At 35.8% G+C, this 23,219-nt stretch overlaps 2 protein-coding genes across 9 annotated transcripts in view; one reads left to right on the top strand and one right to left on the bottom strand.

The window, feature by feature from the left end:
• The window catches only part of LOC108755415 (probable serine/threonine-protein kinase MARK-A), a 32,494-nt gene extending 13,296 nt beyond the window's left edge, over positions 1-19,198 (top strand). For 2 of the 3 annotated variants that reach the window (XM_018498385.1, XM_018498386.1), the window contains exons 2-8: positions 1,148-1,351; positions 2,078-2,230; positions 2,612-2,858; positions 3,061-3,412; positions 3,537-3,665; positions 3,805-3,910; positions 4,073-6,886. In XM_018498385.1, coding sequence (XP_018353887.1) covers positions 1,157-1,351; positions 2,078-2,230; positions 2,612-2,858; positions 3,061-3,412; positions 3,537-3,665; positions 3,805-3,910; positions 4,073-6,214 — 3,324 coding nt within the window. In that variant the 5' untranslated portion in view covers positions 1,148-1,156 and the 3' untranslated portion in view covers positions 6,215-6,886. Of the gene's footprint in view, positions 1-1,147; positions 1,352-2,077; positions 2,231-2,611; positions 2,859-3,060; positions 3,413-3,536; positions 3,666-3,804; positions 3,911-4,072; positions 6,887-19,180 lie in introns of those variants that run through there. The other variant, XR_001939766.1, reaches the window with a different exon arrangement.
• The window catches only part of LOC108755416 (choline transporter-like protein 1), a 16,725-nt gene continuing 3,799 nt past the window's right edge, over positions 10,294-23,219 (bottom strand). For 3 of the 6 annotated variants that reach the window (XM_018498393.1, XM_018498391.1, XM_018498389.1), the window contains exons 2-17: positions 17,908-18,101; positions 16,660-16,773; positions 16,441-16,589; positions 16,004-16,081; positions 15,743-15,833; positions 14,593-14,656; positions 14,091-14,199; positions 13,637-13,745; positions 13,431-13,550; positions 13,220-13,345; positions 12,626-12,732; positions 11,727-11,983; positions 11,402-11,574; positions 11,240-11,332; positions 11,066-11,158; positions 10,294-10,983 (exon numbers count right to left, since the gene is read on the bottom strand). In XM_018498393.1, the coding sequence (XP_018353895.1) occupies positions 10,918-10,983; positions 11,066-11,158; positions 11,240-11,332; positions 11,402-11,574; positions 11,727-11,983; positions 12,626-12,732; positions 13,220-13,345; positions 13,431-13,550; positions 13,637-13,745; positions 14,091-14,199; positions 14,593-14,656; positions 15,743-15,833; positions 16,004-16,081; positions 16,441-16,589; positions 16,660-16,773; positions 17,908-18,003 (1,845 nt within the window). In that variant the 5' untranslated portion in view covers positions 18,004-18,101 and the 3' untranslated portion in view covers positions 10,294-10,917. Of the gene's footprint in view, positions 10,984-11,065; positions 11,159-11,239; positions 11,333-11,401; positions 11,575-11,726; positions 11,984-12,625; positions 12,733-13,219; positions 13,346-13,430; positions 13,551-13,636; positions 13,746-14,090; positions 14,200-14,592; positions 14,657-15,742; positions 15,834-16,003; positions 16,082-16,440; positions 16,590-16,659; positions 16,774-17,907; positions 18,102-19,822; positions 19,874-21,506; positions 21,573-23,219 lie in introns of those variants that run through there. The other 3 variants (XM_018498388.1, XM_018498387.1, XM_018498390.1) reach the window with 3 other exon arrangements.

The following is a 23,219-nucleotide window of genomic DNA, read 5'->3' as shown; positions in this document are numbered from 1 at the left end:
CGCGCCTCGATACGATCGATGGACAACAGATTCTCGCGCTCCAGTTACTCGAGTTTCTAATCCGATATCATCGAGGAAAAATCAATTCATCGAGGATTATGCACGATTTCTATGCACTCTGTATACATTCTGGACTTAACTACTTCGTTCACTTGCGAGTAAAAGTTTGAATCGGATAACTATATTTAGCATGTGCATCGTGTTCGGTCCATTAGCTTCTCTCTATGTATTTTTCCAAAGCGATAATATCTCCTGTCATTCTACGGAGTGTACCTTTTTTTTTTTTACTGCTACCGATCGCCCATCCTTGGATGGCGAAGCGATTAATTATTGCTCCTACTAAGCGCTAAAAATAATAGTGACCTCTTTCTCGGAATGGACCGTCGTACTTACGCGACTGTCGGTCAACATTTCTAAACGATCGATCAGAATTCGATATTTCAAACTCAATTCAATGTTATCATATAGAAATATACAGGACACTCTATTTAAAAACCAATGACAAATTTAAGAACTGTACTAGCTAGTTAATGTATTTCATTTAGTTAACGTAGTTCAATGTTTAGTTAAATTAATTTTGACGGAGTAATCTACTTATCTACTTATTTGTAAAACGTGGTAACCTTTTAAATTTAATTATAAGTAAAATGAATCGATAAGTGAATAACATAAACAAGAGAAAGAATTACATTCCGTTGAAACGGATTTTGATGCTTAATAATGTTTCAAAATGTATGTAATTTTATGTTACGAGGAGATCTCAAATTTGTGAAAATCACAAGTGTGAAGTGGAACTAAATCACTTTCATAAAAGATTGAAACCCATCTTCTTACGATTCGTGGGTTTTATATAATGAGAGAAAAATGTAACTAAATTTTAATGAATATAACTGCTTTTATGGAAAATAATTATTTGCTAAGTAAAAAAATATAATAGTTAAATTAAATTAATAGCTCTTGTATCAAATAAATATATGTTAAATTTAATAAATATTCAACTGACAACTATTCAAACAAATACCCATTAAAATTTAATTACATTTTTCTCTCACTGTATGCAAATCAGATTTAATAGTTATTTTAGATGGGTAAAATGTCTTTTTCATCTTTATCATTTGCTGCATATGTAAAGAACATTGCATTGCAGCGGCACGAGATGAATCGAAGAGTGGGATACAGCAATTACGATGGCAAGATCGCCGGTCTTTACGATCTGGAGGAGACTCTCGGCCGCGGTCACTTCGCCGTGGTAAAGCTGGCACGACACGTTTTCACCGGTGAGAAGGTGGCAGTGAAGGTGATCGACAAGAGTAAGCTCGATGAGGTTTCGAGGGCTCATCTCTTCCAGGAGGTGAGAAAAACGCAAACTATAGTTCGACGAGTCATCCAGTTTGATCTTTTGCCATTTTTAAAGGAAACATGCGAAGGAAATGTTCTTTTATTATGAGTATGTTCCACTTGACGCTCGCAATGCATGAAGTCATTTCATTCTTGTTATCAACTGTTAAACGAGGACAAATAATACTCGCGAATATTGTGAGCGTCAAGTGGAACGCACTCTTAAAGTGATTTAAATAAACATTAGAAGATCGGAATGTATGAAAAGCCTATAAAAATCTGATTTTAAATTGCCTTTTTGTACCTTTTTTCTTTGCTTTCTGATATCCTTCTGATACAAAGCTAAACTGTTTCAAATTTGTTCCGAATTGGAATTTATATTTAAGTGTGACAGATAGAACTCTAACGACATTCTAACCATTATTTGTTTCTAACTTGTTCGTGACTATGCAATCGCGTCAGCATTATCTTCCGTCCGTTTCATGTCCTAATGGAAATAATAGAGTCATTGATGACATCCTGATTCGCGTAATGTCATTTTGATAGCTGGTTCGATAGTAACCGGTGATCGAATCGTTTCGCGTAGTTGCACGATAAATCTCATAGCGATGGACCTCAATAAGATCGACGAGATAATGATGCAAATGGATAACAGACAGAATCGTTGATTCCTGAATTTAAATTCGCTCGAGCGAAATGAATTTTGTCTGCCTGTACATCGTGTTCGTCTGTGTTGCAGGTGCGATGCATGAAGCTGGTACAGCATCCCAATGTGGTGCGGTTATATGAGGTGATAGACACGCAGACCAAGCTATACCTAATTCTAGAGCTCGGCGATGGCGGGGACCTCTACGATTACATCATGCGCCACGACAGCGGTCTCAGCGAAGAGGTATTGTTGCATGGCCATTGTTGTTTTATTATGCCATCGGCTTACAATTACCGCATGGATATACGATACAAGTTTAGTTCTCATATAAAGGCTATTGAATGTGAATTTTCTTGAGTATAAATTGTTCATTGAGTACAAATTTATCATAAATCGTATATAAAGAATTTATATAAATTGTACAGAAAATTATCTTCAAACTTTTCAACAAAATTTCTCTTGTGTTATAAATTCAGAAAATTAATATAATAAAAAATATATTTAATTTTATAGAAATTCTTACTGTCATTTTTTACTAAATATAATGTGTTGACTAAATTCTTAAAACTATTGAATATTTCACTTGCAGTCGCGCGTATCATAATATTTGAATTTTCGCCTTAGGTGGCCAGGACTTACTTTCGACAGATAGTTAGAGCCATATCTTACTGTCACCGTTTACACGTAGTGCACAGAGATTTGAAACCCGAGAATGTCGTGTTCTTCGAAAAGCTGGGTACGGTGAAGCTTACGGATTTTGGGTTTAGCAATAGATTTTGTCCTGGTCAGAAGCTCGAGACTTCGTGCGGCTCATTAGCGTACTCCGCTCCAGAGATACTTCTAGGCGATAGTTATGATGCCCCCGCAGTAGGTAAGCTTGTTAATTAATGCAATTAAGGATAAATATGACTCAAATTAGTATTAAAGTTATATCTTTCGTCAAAAGTTTTACTTAAGAAGCATTGGACTCTAAATTTGAAAGAAAAAAAATCTTATTTAAAATATAACACAGAGCGAGAGAGCGAAATTATATTCGCTTTAATAGACTACGTTTGTATTTCAATTTGTTGCAGATGTTTGGTCGTTAGGTGTAATACTATACATGTTAGTATGCGGTCAAGCGCCGTTTCAAGAAGCGAACGACAGTGAGACGTTAACGATGATTATGGACTGCAAGTATTCAATTCCGTCGCACGTGTCCGATGGTTGCAAGCGGCTGATCGCGAGAATGCTCGTGCGAGAACCCGAAGGCCGAGCGTCCCTCGAGGAGATAGCTGCGGATCCATGGTTAGCGATCGGTTCCGACTTGGACACGATGGAGACGCTACCGCTCGTGTCACGTCAACAAGTCTCCGATGATCATCACAATCATATAATTACCAAAATGGTTAACGGTAACATCGCCACCAAGGAAGAGATATTGGAGTGAGTAGACATTAGGAAGAGATTTGACCATTTTGATCGTGCCTTTTTGGGTGTTAGTATATTTTAAGCATGCGTCTTCGGCGCTACGTTTTGTTGGCCATTCTCATTGTGAATCTTTTTACAGCGCGCTCGACAAGAACGAATACAACCACATCACCGCGACGTATTTTTTGCTAGCTGAGAGGAAATTGCGCGCTCATCGACAAGAACAGATGCAGAAAAGTCGTCCAGAAGCTCTAGATGTTTCCTCAAGGTATGTTTTACATACTGAATCACCCATTAGTATTGCTGCTATGTATGATTCACCTATAAGATATGTTAAATCTAAATATTTATGCTGCATACCGTCTTTAATGAAATCACTAATACCAATGCGTGTTAATTTTATACAGCCGGCAAGATGATCTGACAACAAATCTGCGCACAGATGAGAATTCTCTGGGTACTATGAACCAGTCGCTATTAAGCGTGCCACGGACACCTGGTGACGTACCGCAGGTACGTACTACATGTTCATCTAGAAAGATATCGACTATCGGATGTCTCGGCAAACATTTTATATGTTGTATAAAATGTTAATGTTACATCCAGTCATGTATTAGTATTTACATGTCAATATTTTCCGCATAGAGGAAACAAAAATGACTGTTCTGATTATAGAATGTGCGTTCGCGCAAGTGCAGTATTGTTCAAGAAGAAGAAGATGAAGACGATGTGTCCTCATGCTCTGGCCGAGATGAACATGGCAGTAATTCGGCGCTAAATTCCCTTAATCGTCGTGGTTCTCGTTCCGAGGGAAAACTCTCGCATATTCTACAGGAGCGATTATCGCAGCTTCCGGAGAAGCACACCAGCACGAAGCCCGTGTTGAGTCAACGGCATCCACATCAAAAAGAGGATATCGTAGTTGCTGAATCATCGCATAGGGGAGAAAGACTGAAGCAGATTTCGAAAAACGAAAAGGATAAGACGTCGCCGCCGATGCATCTAAGAGGAGCAGACAAAGTCCAAATGGGCAATGTACTCTTGGAGAAACTGCCCATAACTCCACGGATTACCATGACGTGCGAGGAAAATCTGAAGAATCAATTGAGCGGCGCGAACTCTCCATCATCCGGATGGGCAGCTAGAAAAGCCACTACTACAGAAACTAAACCTAAATCGGTGACGGAGTGTCTAAAATCGACCGGACCGATACCGGCGAATAAGTGGAGAATGGGTTCTCAACACCATCGGTTTAGTGTGCCGCTTACAGAGTCCTCATCAATGATTCCCTCAAAACCGTCCGATGTATCTACAACGATAACAACGACGACTACTACTAAAACATTACATGAATCGTCGACCGTTTCGATACCTCTTCATCCGATTAGTGACAATCAAGTGACGTTAACACCTAAATACAAGACGATGCCGTCACCCAGCGGTGCTTCTGCGAAGCAACCCACGCTCAATGAAATTCTGGAGGACGGGGATGGCACGCAAGCATCGGTGAACTCCAGGGAATGCGGGGATTCGGCAACTAAATGTCGCGTTGTTAGGCGAACAACATATGAGCAACGGAGAAGCAAGTTCCACAAGACGCGCACGACCTCCTGTTCGAGTTCGGACGCCAGCGACGACGACAGCGAGAGTAGAAAAAAGAGGGCGCACAAACTCGGTGCATCCACGGGCAAACCTTTACCTCCGAGACGCGATAGTCACGACGACTCGAGCGATTCGCAGGATCCAGGAGGAAGCGGTGGTGGGCGTGGTGGAGTTGGTGGAGGAGGGAGCGGAGTTAGCAATGGCGAACACACGACGACGGATACACCGACGACAACCGAGAGCAATCGAAACGAAAGTGGCAGTGGCACTAACACGACAAACACGAGCACAACGAATGGAGGAGGACGGCATCGATGCACCGAGAATCAGGTAATGTTTGGCAGGAGACATCGCGCTGGTAGGAGAAGAGCCGGCGAGACGCGATTGCGTGAGAGCCAGTCGTTGAATCGTATCACCGAGGTTCAGGAGGCCGAGGCACCCTCATCTTGTCACAATCATTGTCATGTGTCGCGCAATTCAACTGCAATTGGCACGCAGAACGTCTCCTCATCGTCAGCGTCGTCGGTATCGCAGAATAGCACGGCTTCTCAGCACAATGTTATTCCACCTATGTCTCAAATAGCAACCAGTACGGTACAAAAGGCAAAAGGTCTCGGAGCGAAATTATTGCAGAGCTGGTCACTCAGCGCCGGGAAATCCTTGATATCGCAAGGCTCAAGATCCGCTCGCAGTCCCGATGGAAAAAGTAATAGCTGTCAACGGCAATCGGACGATTGTCAGAGCGTCAGCGATGAACGTCGCGATCACAAGTGCGCGAGTCAAGCGCCCTGTAACGACAAGGAGAATCGTGGTAACGGCTCGATCAACGAGTGTAAGAGGAACGAGTGTAAGAACAGGAAGATTCGGTTGTTGAGTCGTTACTTCGCCGTGCACAAGAAGCTCTGCGTACCGCTGCCAGGTATCTTTGGCAAGGGACGCCTCTACAAGGCTCGCTCGTGCGGTAGCATCACTCGCGATCGTGTTAGTCCGCCGTCGCCTAAATCGGTGCTGCTAGTCGAGGACAAGTGGCGGGAACGTCGTCAGTGGTGCGATGCCGCGACAAAGCAGCATCGCGGTAGCGATGGCGATATAAATCAGAATTTAGGCCTCGCGCATCTAGTGCAGGAGAACATCGGCGGTAAGGGCTGCACCGGCATGCCTAACGTGTGCCACATTCACCTCGGAGACGCTTCCAAGTGTTGTAGCCTTTGTTGATGAATCGCTTCCGCTTGAAAGAGAACTCTCTTAGATATTCAAGACGAGAGACGTATGAACGCGGGTAGGTAAAGACCAAGTCCGTTCTCTGGTGCCAGTGGCGTAGCTAGATGGCATATGCGCGCGGGATTTCTTTCGCGACAATTTCTTTTCGATACTACTTTAATTTTTGGCGAGTTATTTTTGTCGATACAGAAATATTTTTATAGGTTTAAAAGATCTGAGATTATATATTTTTCTTTTTTTCTTAAAAAACTGCAATCTAAAACAGCATAGATGCTGTATCTCTGATACACCTTAAAGAGACCAATAGTTATTAATTCTTCTAAGTACAGAACCGAGTCAGATCTCTCAAGGAATCATTTCGTAAGCAATTCGGAGTGCAAAAAATATTGATAATTGATATTTCCAGAAAGGCATGATCTGTTTCTCGCTGATGCCGAAGTTACGTTAAGTTAAGGACGCGCAACTATTATATTTGCGTGAGTGGTAATTGCTAACCACAATATTAAAGATTACGTGACTCTGGTCTGCCATCAACGTACTTGACTGATCACATCATATCCCCGCTGGTCTATAGAACACAGGGATCAAGACAACAATAAGAGAAAAAAAAGATAGAGCGTATCGATTTGTCGATCGTTCTAAGGGAGCTGTATCTAGTCCATGTGAACAAACAATGTATTAAATATTGCAGAGTTTATGATGATGATTATTATATTATTATATTAATAATATTATTATTACTATATATATTATTACTACCATTACTCTACTACTGCTACTATTACTACTATTACCGCTACTATTACAGTCCCTATAATTATTATTGCGAGAGATCATCTTCATGCTATTGTCATTATCATCATTATCACTGCTTTCGTCATCTATTCTCTCTAAATATTTACAATGCAGAAGCTTTACCTAGCACGATGTAATGCATAATGCATCGCAAACGGTAAAGTAATTCCATGATTGAAATTTGCGGTCAATCGACGCGGAGTCATGCAGTGCGAAAAGTGTCTTCCTCCTCCCATTTTTCTTTCTTTCAATTTTTCCTTTTTCTTCAATGCGATCCCTTCGTCTTTCTCTTTTCCTCTAAATGATACATCATTGCCTTTACAAAGCTTCCTAACTTATTAAGATGAACAGAGTCTCGAGATGGCTATAATGACTATATTTATATACATATATACATATATATTGAAAGATAAATTAACATCGGACAGAAATGCGAGTGTTCTACAACGGTAGCCTGAATTGCGTCTAAGTGAAAGGAAAGAAACGATTAAGGGAGAAAAACTCACTCCGCGGTATTTGTATACGTTAAACCCGGTGCGAGTGTAGAAGTGTTCTTGAGCAAGCAGTGCGCAACGTAAAGCCCACCGAGTATGTAAGTACTACGCGCAGATATTAGAAGCTTAAGGGTAAGGCGATAATCGTCATCTGTCAATCCATTCTTGTAGATCTAAATAATTGGCAGCGGACAGTAGGTGCAAGATCTGTTGACCGGTGCTTGCCGGCTAAGCACGTCGCAACGTTCTTCGATCATTCGTTTCCTCGGATGTTTGCGCCACATGTTAACGGTCGTCTGGACGGACACTGTCATCGTCATCGTTTCTCTATCATCGTCATTATCGTGAGTGCTATCCGCTACTTAAAAGTGCGTGCTACAATCGTAAAATAAGAAGTATATGTCTCATTAATGTAGCGGGAACGCATTAGATTTCATTTTTTTCTTCTCGTCACGATATAAACATTTCTTTATAATATCATCCGATCATTTCTATCCTTTTATTGTATTTCTATGTCAATTTACGAATTTCGACAATCGAGTGCTGGACGCTCGATAGTTACCGAAATAATTCATTTCACGAGTTCATGCATCCCATTTCGTTATATGTACAAGGATAATTCGGAAAGTTTTCGGCCTGATAAAGAAAACATATTTTTGACAAAATTGTTTTTTATTTTTCAACATAGTCTCCTTCCAATTTAATACATTTATTTCAATGATAATTCTAATTTTTTGTACCGTTTACGATTTCTCTAATCTTCGAAGTAAGCATTAGTTTTATCGCTTACTTTAATATTATCAGCCAAATCTTTTTCCTGCGAGCCATTTCTTTATATTTGGAAAAAGAAAAAAAATCATTGGAGGCTGATGAATGCGATGCTTACGTAATCAATTTAAAGTGTAATTCATGCAATTTTATGATTAAAATTGAAGAAATGTGAACGGGTGCATTATCATAATGGAACAAAAAATTGATGGCTTTATACGATCAAAACAAAAGAAACTGAACGCATCTAATGAACGTATCTGTCTGAAATTTTAACAGTAGGCTTTGTACAGGATCAAATTTGTCTAAAATTATAACAGTTTGATATTTGTGGCGTCATTTCTGTGTCAGACTCAGAACTTTCCGTACCCTTGTATATCACATACGATATGTATTTGAAAGCGATATAAGATATAAGAAAATATAAGTTCGAAAATAATACATGATTGTAGAATGATGTTAATATTATAAGGCAACTATCGCGTTTCGCGCTGCTCGTTAAATCCCTTTATTATCCCGTTTTCGTTTTTAAGTTCGCAACTGTGTTTGCAATTATGTCAAATGGTAACTTTTTTGATAAAGACTGAAAATTTTGCAATAACTTCGATATCTCGATTATCAGCTACCTGCGCGTCGTACGATGACGATGACCTAAACGAGACCAAAAATAATAATTAAGATTCACAGACCTAAGTTTGCGCTAGCTACAAAGTGCAATACAAAGTCGTACAAAGCCAAGTACCTTGTGTCGGTGTAATCGTTGATTTTAAGGATCCAATTCGATTTTATCTTTTTCACCCTATATTGTAGCGTATTCAGCAATTCGGGAGCTACTTTCGAAACTCGGAGCTAATAATCGCGGTGTACACATGGGCATTAACGTTACTTCGGTATATGAGAATAATATCTCGGGAACGATAGGACTTTAGGATACAAGTCTTCTCAGCTACGAATAATTGGATGAAGATTGTTGCTGTAATCGACAAACGAGAGAAATTGTCTATGTAGCGTGAAGCTCAAAAAGAATTTCCTCGTAGGCACCACTAAGTCACGTACGACTTGTCTCGGTCCTATAATATTTGTGTAATAAATTGAAGGCGTCTTTCGCGTAATTCGAACAACAATGTATATTCTGGAGTTGCAAATAGAGCAAAATGTCTCTTCCATGTACATATCTTTGGCATTTTCCTATATCCTGAGAAAACCGACTTCTCCTAGGAGAGCTATCGATAAGTAAGAGAAAGAGAGAGAATGAGATATTTTCGTGCTATAATACGGAACGCTGATGATCCATTGAACTGGATTTCCTGAGATGCGATATGTATATGTATGTCGCGAAACTTAAGTGCAAACTGACGTATCACATTGAATGCATGTGATTCTGTTGCGAACTTGCCGGCTTCTTGCTGTTGCGCTGCTCGTGTTAGTCGCTCTCATCCTCCCCGTTTTAGCGAGTAATTCTGCTGTTTCGAACGCGCTGCACCGTAAATATGAGAGAATTTTCTAAACGGTCTACTCTTTTCACTCGTTCTAAACGTCTATCCGGCCTGAACAGACCAAAGTCCCTCCCGTCATCCCTCGTAGTGTCCGACTTGTCACCCCGATTTACTGCCAGCTCAGAGAGTGTTAACGACACATCACTTTGCTAAACCGGCATAACATGAGATCTGTAAACCGCCAAGCATGAGCGTTCATGCACTGTGTGCCCAGACAAAATAAACTGGAATTAAAAGTTAACACTTGTCCCATTAGATCTTCGTATTTCACCCATGTCCTTTTTTTCAGTATTATCTTTCCCGACATTCTATTTTTTATGAAAAAGATAGAAATAAGTGATTACGTCAGTAATTAAATTATGTCAAACTTTTTTATTTGAGAGTTTTGTTTGCATTCATAATATACAATAGAATATTAATCTTATATTTCTCTTTTGAAATAATTCATATGTCCAAAGCTGTATATTTATATCTTACATGGCATTTGTATCAAAATGAAAAATTATCAATTACAGGCACTTCTTCATAAAAAAGAAAGAAATATTTACATCACATATAAAGAACAAGTACATATGTAACAATATAACAATATATAAACTTACGCTGTAGATTCTAAAACGCAGAGTAGGTCTTATAAATTAACTTGTTCGCTAATCATAGTACAAAGAGTACATGTCTAAGTTCAGGCTGCCAAATTGGCGTATTCGCAATTGTGCGAACGTCGCGTCTAAGTTTATGTAGAAAAAACCTATCTTGTTATATAAAAATATTTTTAGAAATAGGAACTTCGAAAATAGAATGATTCGTAACATTCCTCATAACGTAGTCAGTCCATTAATCGAAACAACCGATTGTGTGCATCACGCTTGGTATAGAACTTCAATAACTGTGTTGTATGCTAAAAGAAGACAATTTATGCGTATACGAAAGGCAGCTATTTCTGTAATCTTGCAATTATTTCTCAAAGATCTATATATTACAACAGACTTGTCCAAACTTAACTCACGAACTAAATAATTACAATATCATCCGTTAACATTGTATGAAAAACTCCAACATACATTGTTTATCGCTTGTTGCACTGGCCGAACATCGAATTTTTAAACCTATGATATATTTAAAAAAAATCTATTCTTAACGCTTATTATGTAGCTGCAGCACCTTGTTGTTCCAAATGCCTTAAAGCTTTTTTGCTGTTCTCTACGAATTCCTGAAGAGAAGATTTTTGTCTATATATAAGTGATTTCGTAACGATTAAGAAATAATAAAGCTTTGTTATAGCTAATACAAACCATCAAACCACGGCTCATAAAATAAGGCCGGTTGATGCCGTCATTCTTCTCGCAATCCTCGCAAAAGCATATAAATATTGTGTCAATAATCATCTGCAAAAAATTAACATTTCTATGAAGATTATATTATTTATTTAACATTGACATTTTTTTTTAGCTTTTTATATCACTTACTTCATAGATTGATATGAAACAATGCGAAACCACGAATGCGAATATTCCCGCGAGAGTGATTGGTATCCAAGGATGATTAAGTCCCTCCTTTTTCTGCAAAGGGATAAAATTAAAGTTAGTAAAGCCCTTGAAATATAAAAATAAGTATAGTAATTAATTTACCTGTACCTGCATCAAATATATCCCCGAAACGATCGTAAGAGTGACAACGAGGACTTTACCCAAAAAAAGGACGAAATCGCCAACGCTGTTAATTGCCGCTACTCGTAAAATGTTGCTTGACAAGGCTTGAAACGCCTTTCTTCCAGCGGTGCAAAAGTTGCATCCGTATATGGCTGAAAAAACATCGTTTTTTACATTAATCAATAAAAAAAGATTTTTAATTTTTGTTTTTAATTGTTATATATATTAAGAAAATAGAAAAATGTCAAGGATCAATGAAAAATTCAAATCAATATTTATATCATCATAAAAATGTCGCAATTACCTGTTTCGATGTAAGCATTTCTGGAGAGAAATTTTAAAGCGCACTCGAAACACCAAAGACAACATTGACAACACCATAGAATTCCTTTCACGCACGAGTTGTCATACCGTTTCAGAGACTTTTGGACAAAAGCTATCATGGCTCTGATAACTCTAACAATACCTATTATTAAAGCTCCGAAAGCTACGGTACCCAAGTGATATCTTATAAGATATCCGAAACCTTTTGCCACTGGTAAAGAGAGACGTCTTTTATCCCTATTAAAATACAATGCATTTTCTATAAAATTCATACAATACTATGAAAAAGCATAACATATTTTGAAATCACTGAAACATATAAGTATATACAAGGTGCTTAACATTAGGTGGAACATCGCTTATTAATAGATATAAAGCGGACTAAATTGACAATTAATCGAAAAATCCTGTATCATTTTATAATTTCCAATAATTAATAAAACTTTCCTAATAGCACACTTCGAGGGACTTTCTAGCGAACGTTCTTAGAATATAGGGATATCCTCTAAGTGTTCTTTAGAACGTTCATTGGAGATCTGTGCTATTAGGGTTAATTTTTGAAAATATTTAAATAAGTACGTATTGTCAGTTTAGTCCGCTTTACCTTATATTATTGCTTATAAGCGATGTTCCTTCTAACATCAAACACTCTGTATAAACAGAAGATCATTAAAAATCTAATAATGCTTCTTGAAAATTTTCTAGATATGTATGCTGATAAATAGTATTTTCGAGCATATAAAAAAAAACATTCATTTTATTTTTCTATACATAGCTATAATTTCATTAACTGATTACATACAGATTAAACTTTTACTAATTAACTTTTCACTGCGCTATTTTTTCTATTTAACTTCGTATATCTAATAAAGATCTCACCTTGTAAAGAACCATCGGGCAACAGCGCAAGCAACAACCATATGCTGGCAACCCAAATAGAATTCACACGCCACGAAGAATAAAAATAGATTGTACCATCTTGTTGCCTTTAATTAATTCCATTTATTATAAAGATAAGCATAAAATATAGTTTAATAAATTAATTAAATAACAATTAATACGTATATAATACAGAATAAAAAATAATATTAATATTTTCAGTACTCGAATTTTATGATTATATTGATTTATTTAACATTACAATTTTGTAGTTTAAATAAAAATTTTCTCATTTTATCTTAATTAATTTTTTTTTATAAGTATGTCAACTTCTTATTTAAATAAGAAAATAATTTTTGATCTAACTTCAAATCGCCGTCAAACATTTTGTATCATTTTCAAATACAATAAAAAAATTTAGAACTTTTTAATTTTTTATTTTATTAATTTAATATATCCTTGAGATAAAATGTATAAAATTCACAAAAACATTATTAGATAACAGATCTCACTTGATAACTGAAAATATGAATATATATTTATTCTATGAAATATAATATTTATCACAGTTGATAAAAAAATATGCTCACGTACAATAAGCAACGCATCTTTCTTGAAATGAATGTGATTTTTTCTATTCAAGTAAATGTCACCGGCGCTCTCTATCCATAACATACAGTAGACCCATGCTATTACCGTAGACCCGATCAGCAGATAGGTCTGAAAGTAAAAAAATTTCCACATTCGCGAGATCATTCAATATGAAATGAACCGGACTTGTATAACTGGAACGAGATATGCTCACGTAAATCGGCTGAAACAGCAGCGCTGGCATCGAATACACAGCTTTACCCGCTTCTCGGAAAATCTGCATGACCAGCTCGATTCTTTTCCTCATCACTAGAATCACTAGAAGAACAATTACCTGCGGAATATATTTATTATACGTTAATATTTATATATCCGCAAAATTTGTGTGAACATAGCATTGGACATAACGATTTTTCTTACAGAAACAACAGACATGATAATAGCGTAGATAAAGTAGGGTTCCTCGCTGGAATCCTCCGGATAGATTTCGCCTCTTTCCACGCTCTTTTTTTCACGGTACCACGCTAGCCTTTGCATAAAAGATTAAACTTATTTTACTAAATTTAAATAATAAATACACGGCAAGAACGGTTTGACTGAATTATTTAAAAATGTAGCTAGATATCAATCTAGAAATAATTTTGTTGAAACATGAAAACAATCGTGCAGAACGCTCATGCTTGAGAATTTTATATAGTTGTTTTCGAACAAAATTATTTTTCAATTTATATCTATCTAAAATTTTAAATACTTCAGCAAAATTGTTCTTTCTATATAGATATTCTATTCTCATATAGAAATTTTTAGATTGAACAATTTAAGATGTGACTTTTGCTGCATCGTTTTGATTATTAAAAATTGAGAGAATTTTTACCAGAGATATGTTGTGCCACCGATGCAAGCCAAAATTGCGCCGATCAATACAACATAAATGACATATTGTACCATATAGCGGAAGGCTACCAGGATACCGAGAGAAAGTGCTGAAAAATCATCAGTCGCAATCAATCACGTAAAGCTCCTGTTTTGTGTCACGGAGAGAGAGAAAGAAGGGGTGAGAGGGAGGGAGGGAGAAGAGAGAGAGGTGATATAAGAATTTAAAACTGAAATTTAATATGCAAGAATCAATTGTAGATGAAATAAAGATTATTCTGTTAACATAAAAAAAAAATACTATTTTTTCAAATTCCAATTACATTCTGCAAATTGGGCATATCATCAAATTTAATAAATGCTTGAGATTTTATATGCATAGATAAACAGATAAATAATGAGGGGGAGAAATTATATTTATACACACAGCAAGAAATTAAAAGTTTTAAATGGTATAATATTTAAATAATATATATAATAGATATTTATTTCTGAACACCTACCTAAAGCTATAAGCAAAAGGTAAATCAATTCACGCCATGCGATTCCCAGATCAGTAACTGCGTCCTGAAATAATAATGTTTTATCAATTAATTACTTATTTAAACTAATTGAGAAGATATTGCACACGACATATATTGCTTGCAAATTGTGTTTGAATATCTTAAAATGAATTGATGTATTTATCTCAAATTTTAATGGACACGTCATGACGAAACGCTATATATATAAAAATTAATAAATTCTAAGAAAGAAATTTAATTTGAAGCTTAATTGAAAATGTAATATATTATTAAATCATCATAAATTGTTCAAATTAAGATAGATTATTTCCGCGAGTTATTTTAAAAATAAATGATTGCCCAGTTTAATGTATGACACATAATTTTTCGTTTTAGAATGGATATATTTTCTCTTACTATTTCGAATGTTGAAAAAAAATTAGATTTTTTCCGCTATAAGAACAAGGAACAAGATGACATGAAATTCTCGGAAATTATCTCGGAATAAGATCTATTTAAACAAAGTGTCTTAAGACCGCAAATGTAAATATATAACTGAGTAAAAGTCTCAACGGTCTAAGCTAGATCTTAGTGCCTAAATATTATTTAAGCACTAAATATGAATGTATATACACATCCAGCAGTTGCATAAATTGCGCATTGAAATTATTTTCACTCTTGAAATGTGAATGCAATTATAAGTCGAACTGAAATATAGTAATACAGTAATATCATAAATTAAATTGAAAAGAAATTTAATAATATTGATGCTAATAAAACATTTTAGGTGTTTGGCTTATGATTGCGTTTCAAGAAAATAATTTCGGCGTTCAATTTATAGAACTGGATATGTATATACCATAAATTCATACTGAAAATATTATTTAAGTACTAAAATCCAGCCCAGACCGTTGAAACTTTCGTTACTCAGTTATAAAATAACATATGTTAGATTTATTTATTATTGATTTAAACTGAAACATATACACAAAATAAAAGACACCAATAGAAAATAATATAATAATGCATGTTTTTTTAAATTCAAAATCAGATTCTAACAAAACAACAGGCTAGCAATTTTTACACAAGGGATAATCTCAGAAAATATACTCAAGAAGATCACTACAAATATACAAATAAGATCACTTACATTGTAAATACTTTCTAACCGAAGGGTCCTTATTATGGAGCTGATAGTTTCTGTCGCTTTCTTATTCATACAGCGATTCAGGAATAATATTCTATGAGACAGAGAAACAGAAATTGATGTTAGAAAAAACAATCGGGAAAAAAATCAAGTTTATATTTACTGCATGAAACTTTCTGCGATTGCGACTCCAGCAGTCATTTAGATTAACGCAAAAAACACAAACAAAAACGCAAAACACTAACGAGACTCAATTTTACTAACTTGGTCTCGTCCTGTACACAGCTCTCCATGCATGTACGTTTTTTCACTCCAGTCACTTCCAAATCAATCTCGAGATATCTAATGGACACAGAATATAAATTATCAACGAAAACAATGATCAATATGATCAATTTTCAAGATCTTTTAGTATATAAAGTAGCACAAACAATCAATATCAAATCAAGAGTTGGATATTATTTTATTGTATTTTGTTTTAGCCTTTTTATTGATCCTAGGCTGCATTAATTTTTTTCGTATAGGTCCTGTTACAATACAGTCTTTGACTATTTAATTTAATAATAATTTCTTTAATTTATGTAATTTATATATATATATTTCAGAAAAATTATAAAATGTTTACATAATCTCTGTTATATGAACTGTACGACCGAATCGCAAGGAAATTTGATTTAATACAAATACTTCAAGGCACTTACGGTTTGTTGGTGTAATCTGCACCCTTACACTTGAATTTCGGATCATTTTCGTGCGAGGTAACACGACCACAAACATTTCCGCAATCATCGTATCCATTTACCATGCGGAAAATGTCACCCTTCTTCACCACATTCGTCATCATGAAGATCTGCACGCGCGAATTACATTTAGAGAACATATTAGCGTTATGACGCGGATAAAAAAATAATATTACTTACAAAACCACCCGCCAGCACGAGTAGGATGATTATAGCAAAAAAATCGGTGCATGATCGGTTCTTCACGAATACCTGTTCTGAAAAATTTGATGGCGACTTTGGACTATCAGGTGTCTAGAAAGGAAGAATTATATACAATGTCAAAGCTGTCCAAATAAATAAACAGTCGATTTTGAAAAGATTTTAGTCTGCTTACAAATGAAAAATTTAAAATCAAATAGAAGAAATAATAATAATAAATATATCTTTGAAGAAATAAAAGCGTACTAGTCAATACGGAAAAAACAGTTTTGCTGAAGTTATCTAAAAATTGACAGATCTAAAAATTTTGTTAGATCATCAAAATAATGTAAGATACTCAAGTTGTTTTAAAGATTATGCGTTTCGCGGATTTTCTCCGTGTCCAGATCCATTCTTGGAATGCTAACGTTTCGTGAAGCTTGCAGTCCATTTCATCAGGGCTAGGAGCAGCCTGATATTGAGCTGTTCCTCCGAGCCGTTCCAACGAAACGTTGACATTTCAAGAATGGATCTGAACACGGAGAAAATCCGCGAAACGCATAATCTTTATATAAAAAGCGCACGTGGAAGCCTAAAAAAATATTACTCAAGTTGATTGTTAGAATGTCAAAAGTTTTTGCAACATACTCATCAGTTTGAACTTCCTATATAATTATTTTAATGGACCTATAGAATTATTTTCAAATTTGTATATATATTTAGTTGAATTTATAAATACTCCAGCAAAACCGTGCTTTCTATGAAGATACAGCTGCAAACCAATTACATTTATTACAGAAAAAAATTAGGTTGATTAATTTAATGAATAAAACAAATGATATTTCCAGCAAAATCGTTGAAAGGATGATTTTGCTGAAACATCTAAAAATTTAACTAGACAAATCTGAAAATAATTTTGTTGAATCATCAAAATAATTATGTAAGACGCTCAAACTGGTTGCTAGAATGTCAAAAGTTTTCGCAGCATTGCTCGTAAAACTTGAATTTCCTATGATAATTATTGATAATTAGATAATCCAACAAAATTTTTTCGGATCTATATCTACCTAATTTTTTAGTTAGACACAGATTTTTACTCCAGTAAAACGTTCTTCTTTCCATGTAAGAATAAGTTTGAGTTGCGTGTTTGAGAAACATAAACACTTTATGAATGTTATTATTTTTAGGCACGCTACATTCATAAATATGCGGATCCTTTTTTAACTAGCATATAGGGAAAACGTTTACCGTGGAGTCCGTAGGTTCCATTTCGGACGAAGGCTCCACTTTGGGCGAAGGCTCCACTTTGGACGAAGGCTCGTCCGCACAACCGCAGCAACCCATCTCTAAACTAACTGAAGCGACTGACTCCTCCAAATGATCGTGCTCGTCCTCCTTTTGATCGCCCTTTGACAAGCCTACCGTTTCCGAACACGCGCCAGCTTTAAGAACATAAATTGAAGATACGATTATCAATTCGCTCCTGTCACTGTATTGATCGAAACTACAAAAATAATCAACATTGCATAATTATACTCCAATACATGCGAGATACATGACAACGAGCAAGATAATCGTGCTTTTTATGCATGATATTAGTGACGTAATATATACCGCGGTATATATTAAAATTCCGGAATATATTAAAACACTTCAAGCTATAGATTAAAAATATGTAGAGTTACATAATGTTTCTGAACTGGAAACCTGTTGAAGCGAACGTGCCGATACACAAATCGCTATACTGAATTATCGTCAAGATTCAGCCGAGAATATTGAAAGTGATATAAATTTCCAAATTTCATTTTTTCTCGATAGTTGACGACTCAATTTTGCAACGTCCAGCGTTTGACGTGTGCGTAAAATGTATTAAAACAATTTTGATGCAACGCGAATGCAACGCGATGGCGATCGCCGTTTTCCGGGACGCGTTCCTTGAACGAAACCTGGGTCACGTCGATATCGATCGATTAATACACTTGGGAAGAGAGTTGCATGCTTGGATATTGTTGTCGCAACGCCAATCAGAATCACGCATCATCCATGGTAACACACGCGAAACATAATTGTTCAGAAGTAGAACTTGAGAAGGTTGATTGAAATACGTCAAATTTTCTGACGAATTTCATGATGAGAGATAAACATTTTAACGATTACTTTCTGTCAAATTACGAAATACTAAACGGAAATACGTATAAACGGAATTTTATATACATACATCGTGGTACGTGAATGACGCGTAATTGAGTCTCTATATTTCTTTATCTCAAGCCAAATTATTGACATTAAATAGTAATAATAAATATTTATAGTTGGCACCTTTATGGACTATAAATTTATTAACTATCTATTATGAGATAGATATTCTGTAAGAGGTGGCGTATAAGATTTATTCAACGTAAAACGGCTAACTTCACTAATACTAGCAGAAAATCTATCACAATCACTAAAGATATACACACGTAAAAGTCACACGAATATATATTGAGTGCAGTAGGTTAATGTTACTTCCATGTTTCAGTCACGAAAGAAACACGGGAGAAGTTTTTACCACGGCAACACGGAGGCGAAAGGGAACTTTAGTTACGCGACATAGTGTTGAATGACATGGATACGGCTATTGCCTCTCGAAGACATTACAATTACGTCATTATCCCCTGCCTTAGTGCAACCGTTAATCTACCTTGTTTAAGATCTTTTTTTTTAATTGAAATCGATCTCTTTCAGTAAATGTAACGCTCACGCTATAATATTTCAATTGAAATGATGATTTTACTTGAAATATCTCGAATAATATATCATATACATGCAATCTCTAAAATATTAATTAACATTAACGTTTGTATAAAATAATACGTATTATTAATTTATATTACATTTTCCTTATATATAATATTAACGTATTGTATAAATTTAATAGAAATAAACATATAAATTTATTTAACATATTATTTCTGCGAAAGAGACGCATTAATTAATTCTTTCGTATCGGATTTTTTTGTACTACTTTTTCACTCCTACTACTTTATATAGCGATTACATGAAAGTTTTATCCGCAATATATTACCTCGTTGACTTAACGATCATCGGTGCCGTCAATCAAAAATCGACACGGCCCCGATTGTCAAAATTAAACTTTAATATCGCGATAATCACAAATTACCTTCCCGTATCTATCTATTCCGTCGTAGGGAATACTCCTAGAACATGGATGTAAGACGGATTAACGCTTCCCTGACCCGATCGATATCGAAAGTAGGCGCATCGCCCTGTGAACACACAGTCCGTAACTACGTTTCGTACATTCAAAGAGGGAACTGAACATGATAACAATCGAGCCAAACAATATGAGTGGGTGCTTTCCAGTTAGGACACAAACATCATTCTTGACATCTACGAGTAACAAAGACAGAACGATATTTATATCGATTTATAAATCATCAAATGCGCGCCTACAATGCAATTACACGGTGGTTGATTACTCCTATCGCAACAACAAAAGCGAGATCTGTGCACATAAAGAGTGTCGTATCGTACAATTACAAGTGTATAATAATTTTTTATTATTTTTTTTAAATAATATTTCTTGCTATCAAGCTGCCATTGTACATAAGATAAACGTTTTTCTATACAACTGCGTGCGTGTGTGCTTAGTACGATCATTCCTAGTCTAGCTATTCTGGAATAACTTTTGTCACGAAAACAGATGGTCCACCGGCTACCGCATAACTTCTTGCGCGCGGCAAGTGCAAAAAGCTGTAAACGTTTACAGAGCAAATCGACGTAATCCAGTATGGGACATTTCGGATTTGCAGTTTGCGAACGTTCTTCTCTATTTGACTTAGGTTTAGCCGGGGTTTCAGTCCTAATATTAGACGACTCAGCTTGTCGCACCGTATTACATACGGTTTGCCAACAGTACGCTGCTACCTTACGTGCCTCAATGAAATTGTACTCTCATAATAATCGAGAGAATATCGACAAAGGTAATTTCGCCGTTAGCCGTCGGTATCGCCAAATTATTTTCGCGCTGGTGGCTTGCCAACCTGGGATCTATTTTCGCGTATCCAAAGGCATCGCCCGTAGATTTCAACGGAGTTCCCGTAAAGTTATGAAAGACGTTATTTCTCGAAAACTCTTATGGGCATCAAGCGGCGGTACACCTTTTCAATGAAAACTTCGGTGAAAAGACGCTCGAGAGGGTTCTACGCATTCCGTGGAAAAATTCCGAGGTACGAAGTTGCGGATTTTTCTTGCGGATCAACCGACGCTTCTCACCAGCCGGTGAGTTGGATACATAATCTCGTCTATCAGCACGAGCAGCGCGTGGGACGAAAGATACATGCGAAAGAAAGAGAGTATGAGAGAGAAAGAGAGAGAGGGAGAGAGGGATTTAGACCTTACATTGAACATACGACATAGCATCGTCACAAGTCTTTCACACGCTCGCAAGATCGCTAGAGATCGTACGAGACAATGGAAAAACAACTAAACGACGAATTAAGGCTTACTTATACTAATTATACACTGTGAGGAATTAAGAAGAATCGTGAGTCACGCTTACGCACACACACACACACACACACGCACGCACGCACATCCGTGACATGTATAATGCGTTCACAGCACTTATATAGCAATTATGTTTCTCCTCTCTATCATTATTTGATATCACATCTATTTCTTGTATCACGTTAATAATTATTTTAACACGACTTATTAAGTAATCATTTTAAGTTATTTTATTAAGTAGCCGTTTCATCGTCAAGAAGCAATAAATCTTTAGATAAATATAATTTATGCTATGAATTAATTCTTCGGTTCAACTATAATAATCGTCATCGCACCTTTCCTTGTTGAATCGAGTTAACCTAGACTTTCAAAGAAAACCGTGAAAAAGAAACCCACTGCAACCGACCAACTACGATCGACGCACCAGACAGAATAAACGCATCTCTGTTGGTTCTCACAACTTTATCCCCTCTACATGAGCTCATTTCTCTTCAACGATAAACTTACTTTATCATGTAATAAAATAAAGTCTGATGATAATCGTAATAATACATTATCTGACGACGTTGTTATTGAAGCACAATGATAGATAATTCAACTGGGCAATATCTACGAGTTGCATCTCTGCAACTATCCTTGAAAATGTTCCATGTACGTTTTGCTGTTGCGTGCTTATGCCATCGCGTTAGTTTAAAGTCATTGCTATTACAAAAATCGAACAAGTACAAAAAATTAAATGTCAGATCAGGAAATAAATAAAAGTCGTACAGTCTGAAATTCGCTAAGATGAAGAATTGTTCCGAATTATTTAAGCAACGATAATGATGGACGAATATTGAGGAAGAACGCACCAACGTACTCGAAATGCTTAACTTCTGATACAAAAAAATATACCTAGACCTCTGTAGAATATTCCGTGAACATCTGGATGCGAGAAATACCGAGTAGAGCCGAAAAGGCCCGATTTTCTTGACATCCCTTTGTATCTGATTTCATCGCTCATCCTTGTCTGAATTGACAGAGCATTCCAGATACATTTCTAGTTTCTATTCTCCAAGAATTTTATACTTGTGCAGGCGTCCAAAGTTTAATATTATTAAAACTATGTGGGTGCGAAGAGATCTCAATAATTTATTACGAATCCATAATATTGCTGCTGTAGTTCATCATAATAAAAAAATGGAATTTTTGCAAGTTTTTCTCTACTCTAGATACTAATTTTCCTACATCCAATTATATATTATTCCTGATTTATGAATATCTATTTAAACATGTATTATGCAGATTAAAGGATCATCCTAGAAACTGCAATAAATAATATATTCCATTGGATCCACAAAATAAAATTTATCTATTATAATTTTTGAGTTGTACGCAAAGCGTCACTGCTAATCTCGTTACGCAACTTCTCGCGATTAATTATCTTACGTAGAAATCGTTAGGAGATGGATGTACATTAACAGATGGTGTCTACATTAATTGCCAAGCTGCTAACGCTTCATAAATCTCTTCCTTTTTCTTTCTTGATTTACGTACTCACCAGACAGTCAACACGTCCAATGATTTTAAAAGTCGATACTAGTTCCCGTACTAATTTTTCTCGTTGTAACTTTCATGAACTATCTCAATGAAATAATAACGCATAACTATGCCCGGAATTCTCGTGTAGGTGCAAAATTATCGCTCCCGGAATTGCGCAAGAAACTCGTTTGCCCACTAACGATATATTAGGCTTAAAAGTTAAATCGCTCTGCCGTGTATAACGCTTCGAAATGGAGCAAATAATCAAATAGCGAATACACACGATCAATCTTTATGCATAAAGATATAAAGATATAATTTATCTGAATAATATTCATTTTACGAACGTATTTAGAACGTAATTAATGAGCTCGATAATGAAGAATAAAGGTATATAATATAATCAGTAATATCTATTTAGCTACATTTATCGACGATAATAAGGAGATAAAAATTTTCATCACGAATTATGTAATAATTATGTAATTTACTTTTATTAAATAATTACTTATTTAAATATATATATA

This window comes from Trachymyrmex septentrionalis, unplaced genomic scaffold (genome assembly GCF_001594115.1).
Source record: "Trachymyrmex septentrionalis isolate Tsep2-gDNA-1 unplaced genomic scaffold, Tsep1.0 scaffold87, whole genome shotgun sequence".
Classification (NCBI taxonomy): Eukaryota; Metazoa; Arthropoda; class Insecta; order Hymenoptera; family Formicidae; genus Trachymyrmex; species Trachymyrmex septentrionalis.
The sequence above is the reverse complement of the archived record's forward strand: the minus strand, read 5'-3'. Positions and strand labels throughout refer to the sequence as shown.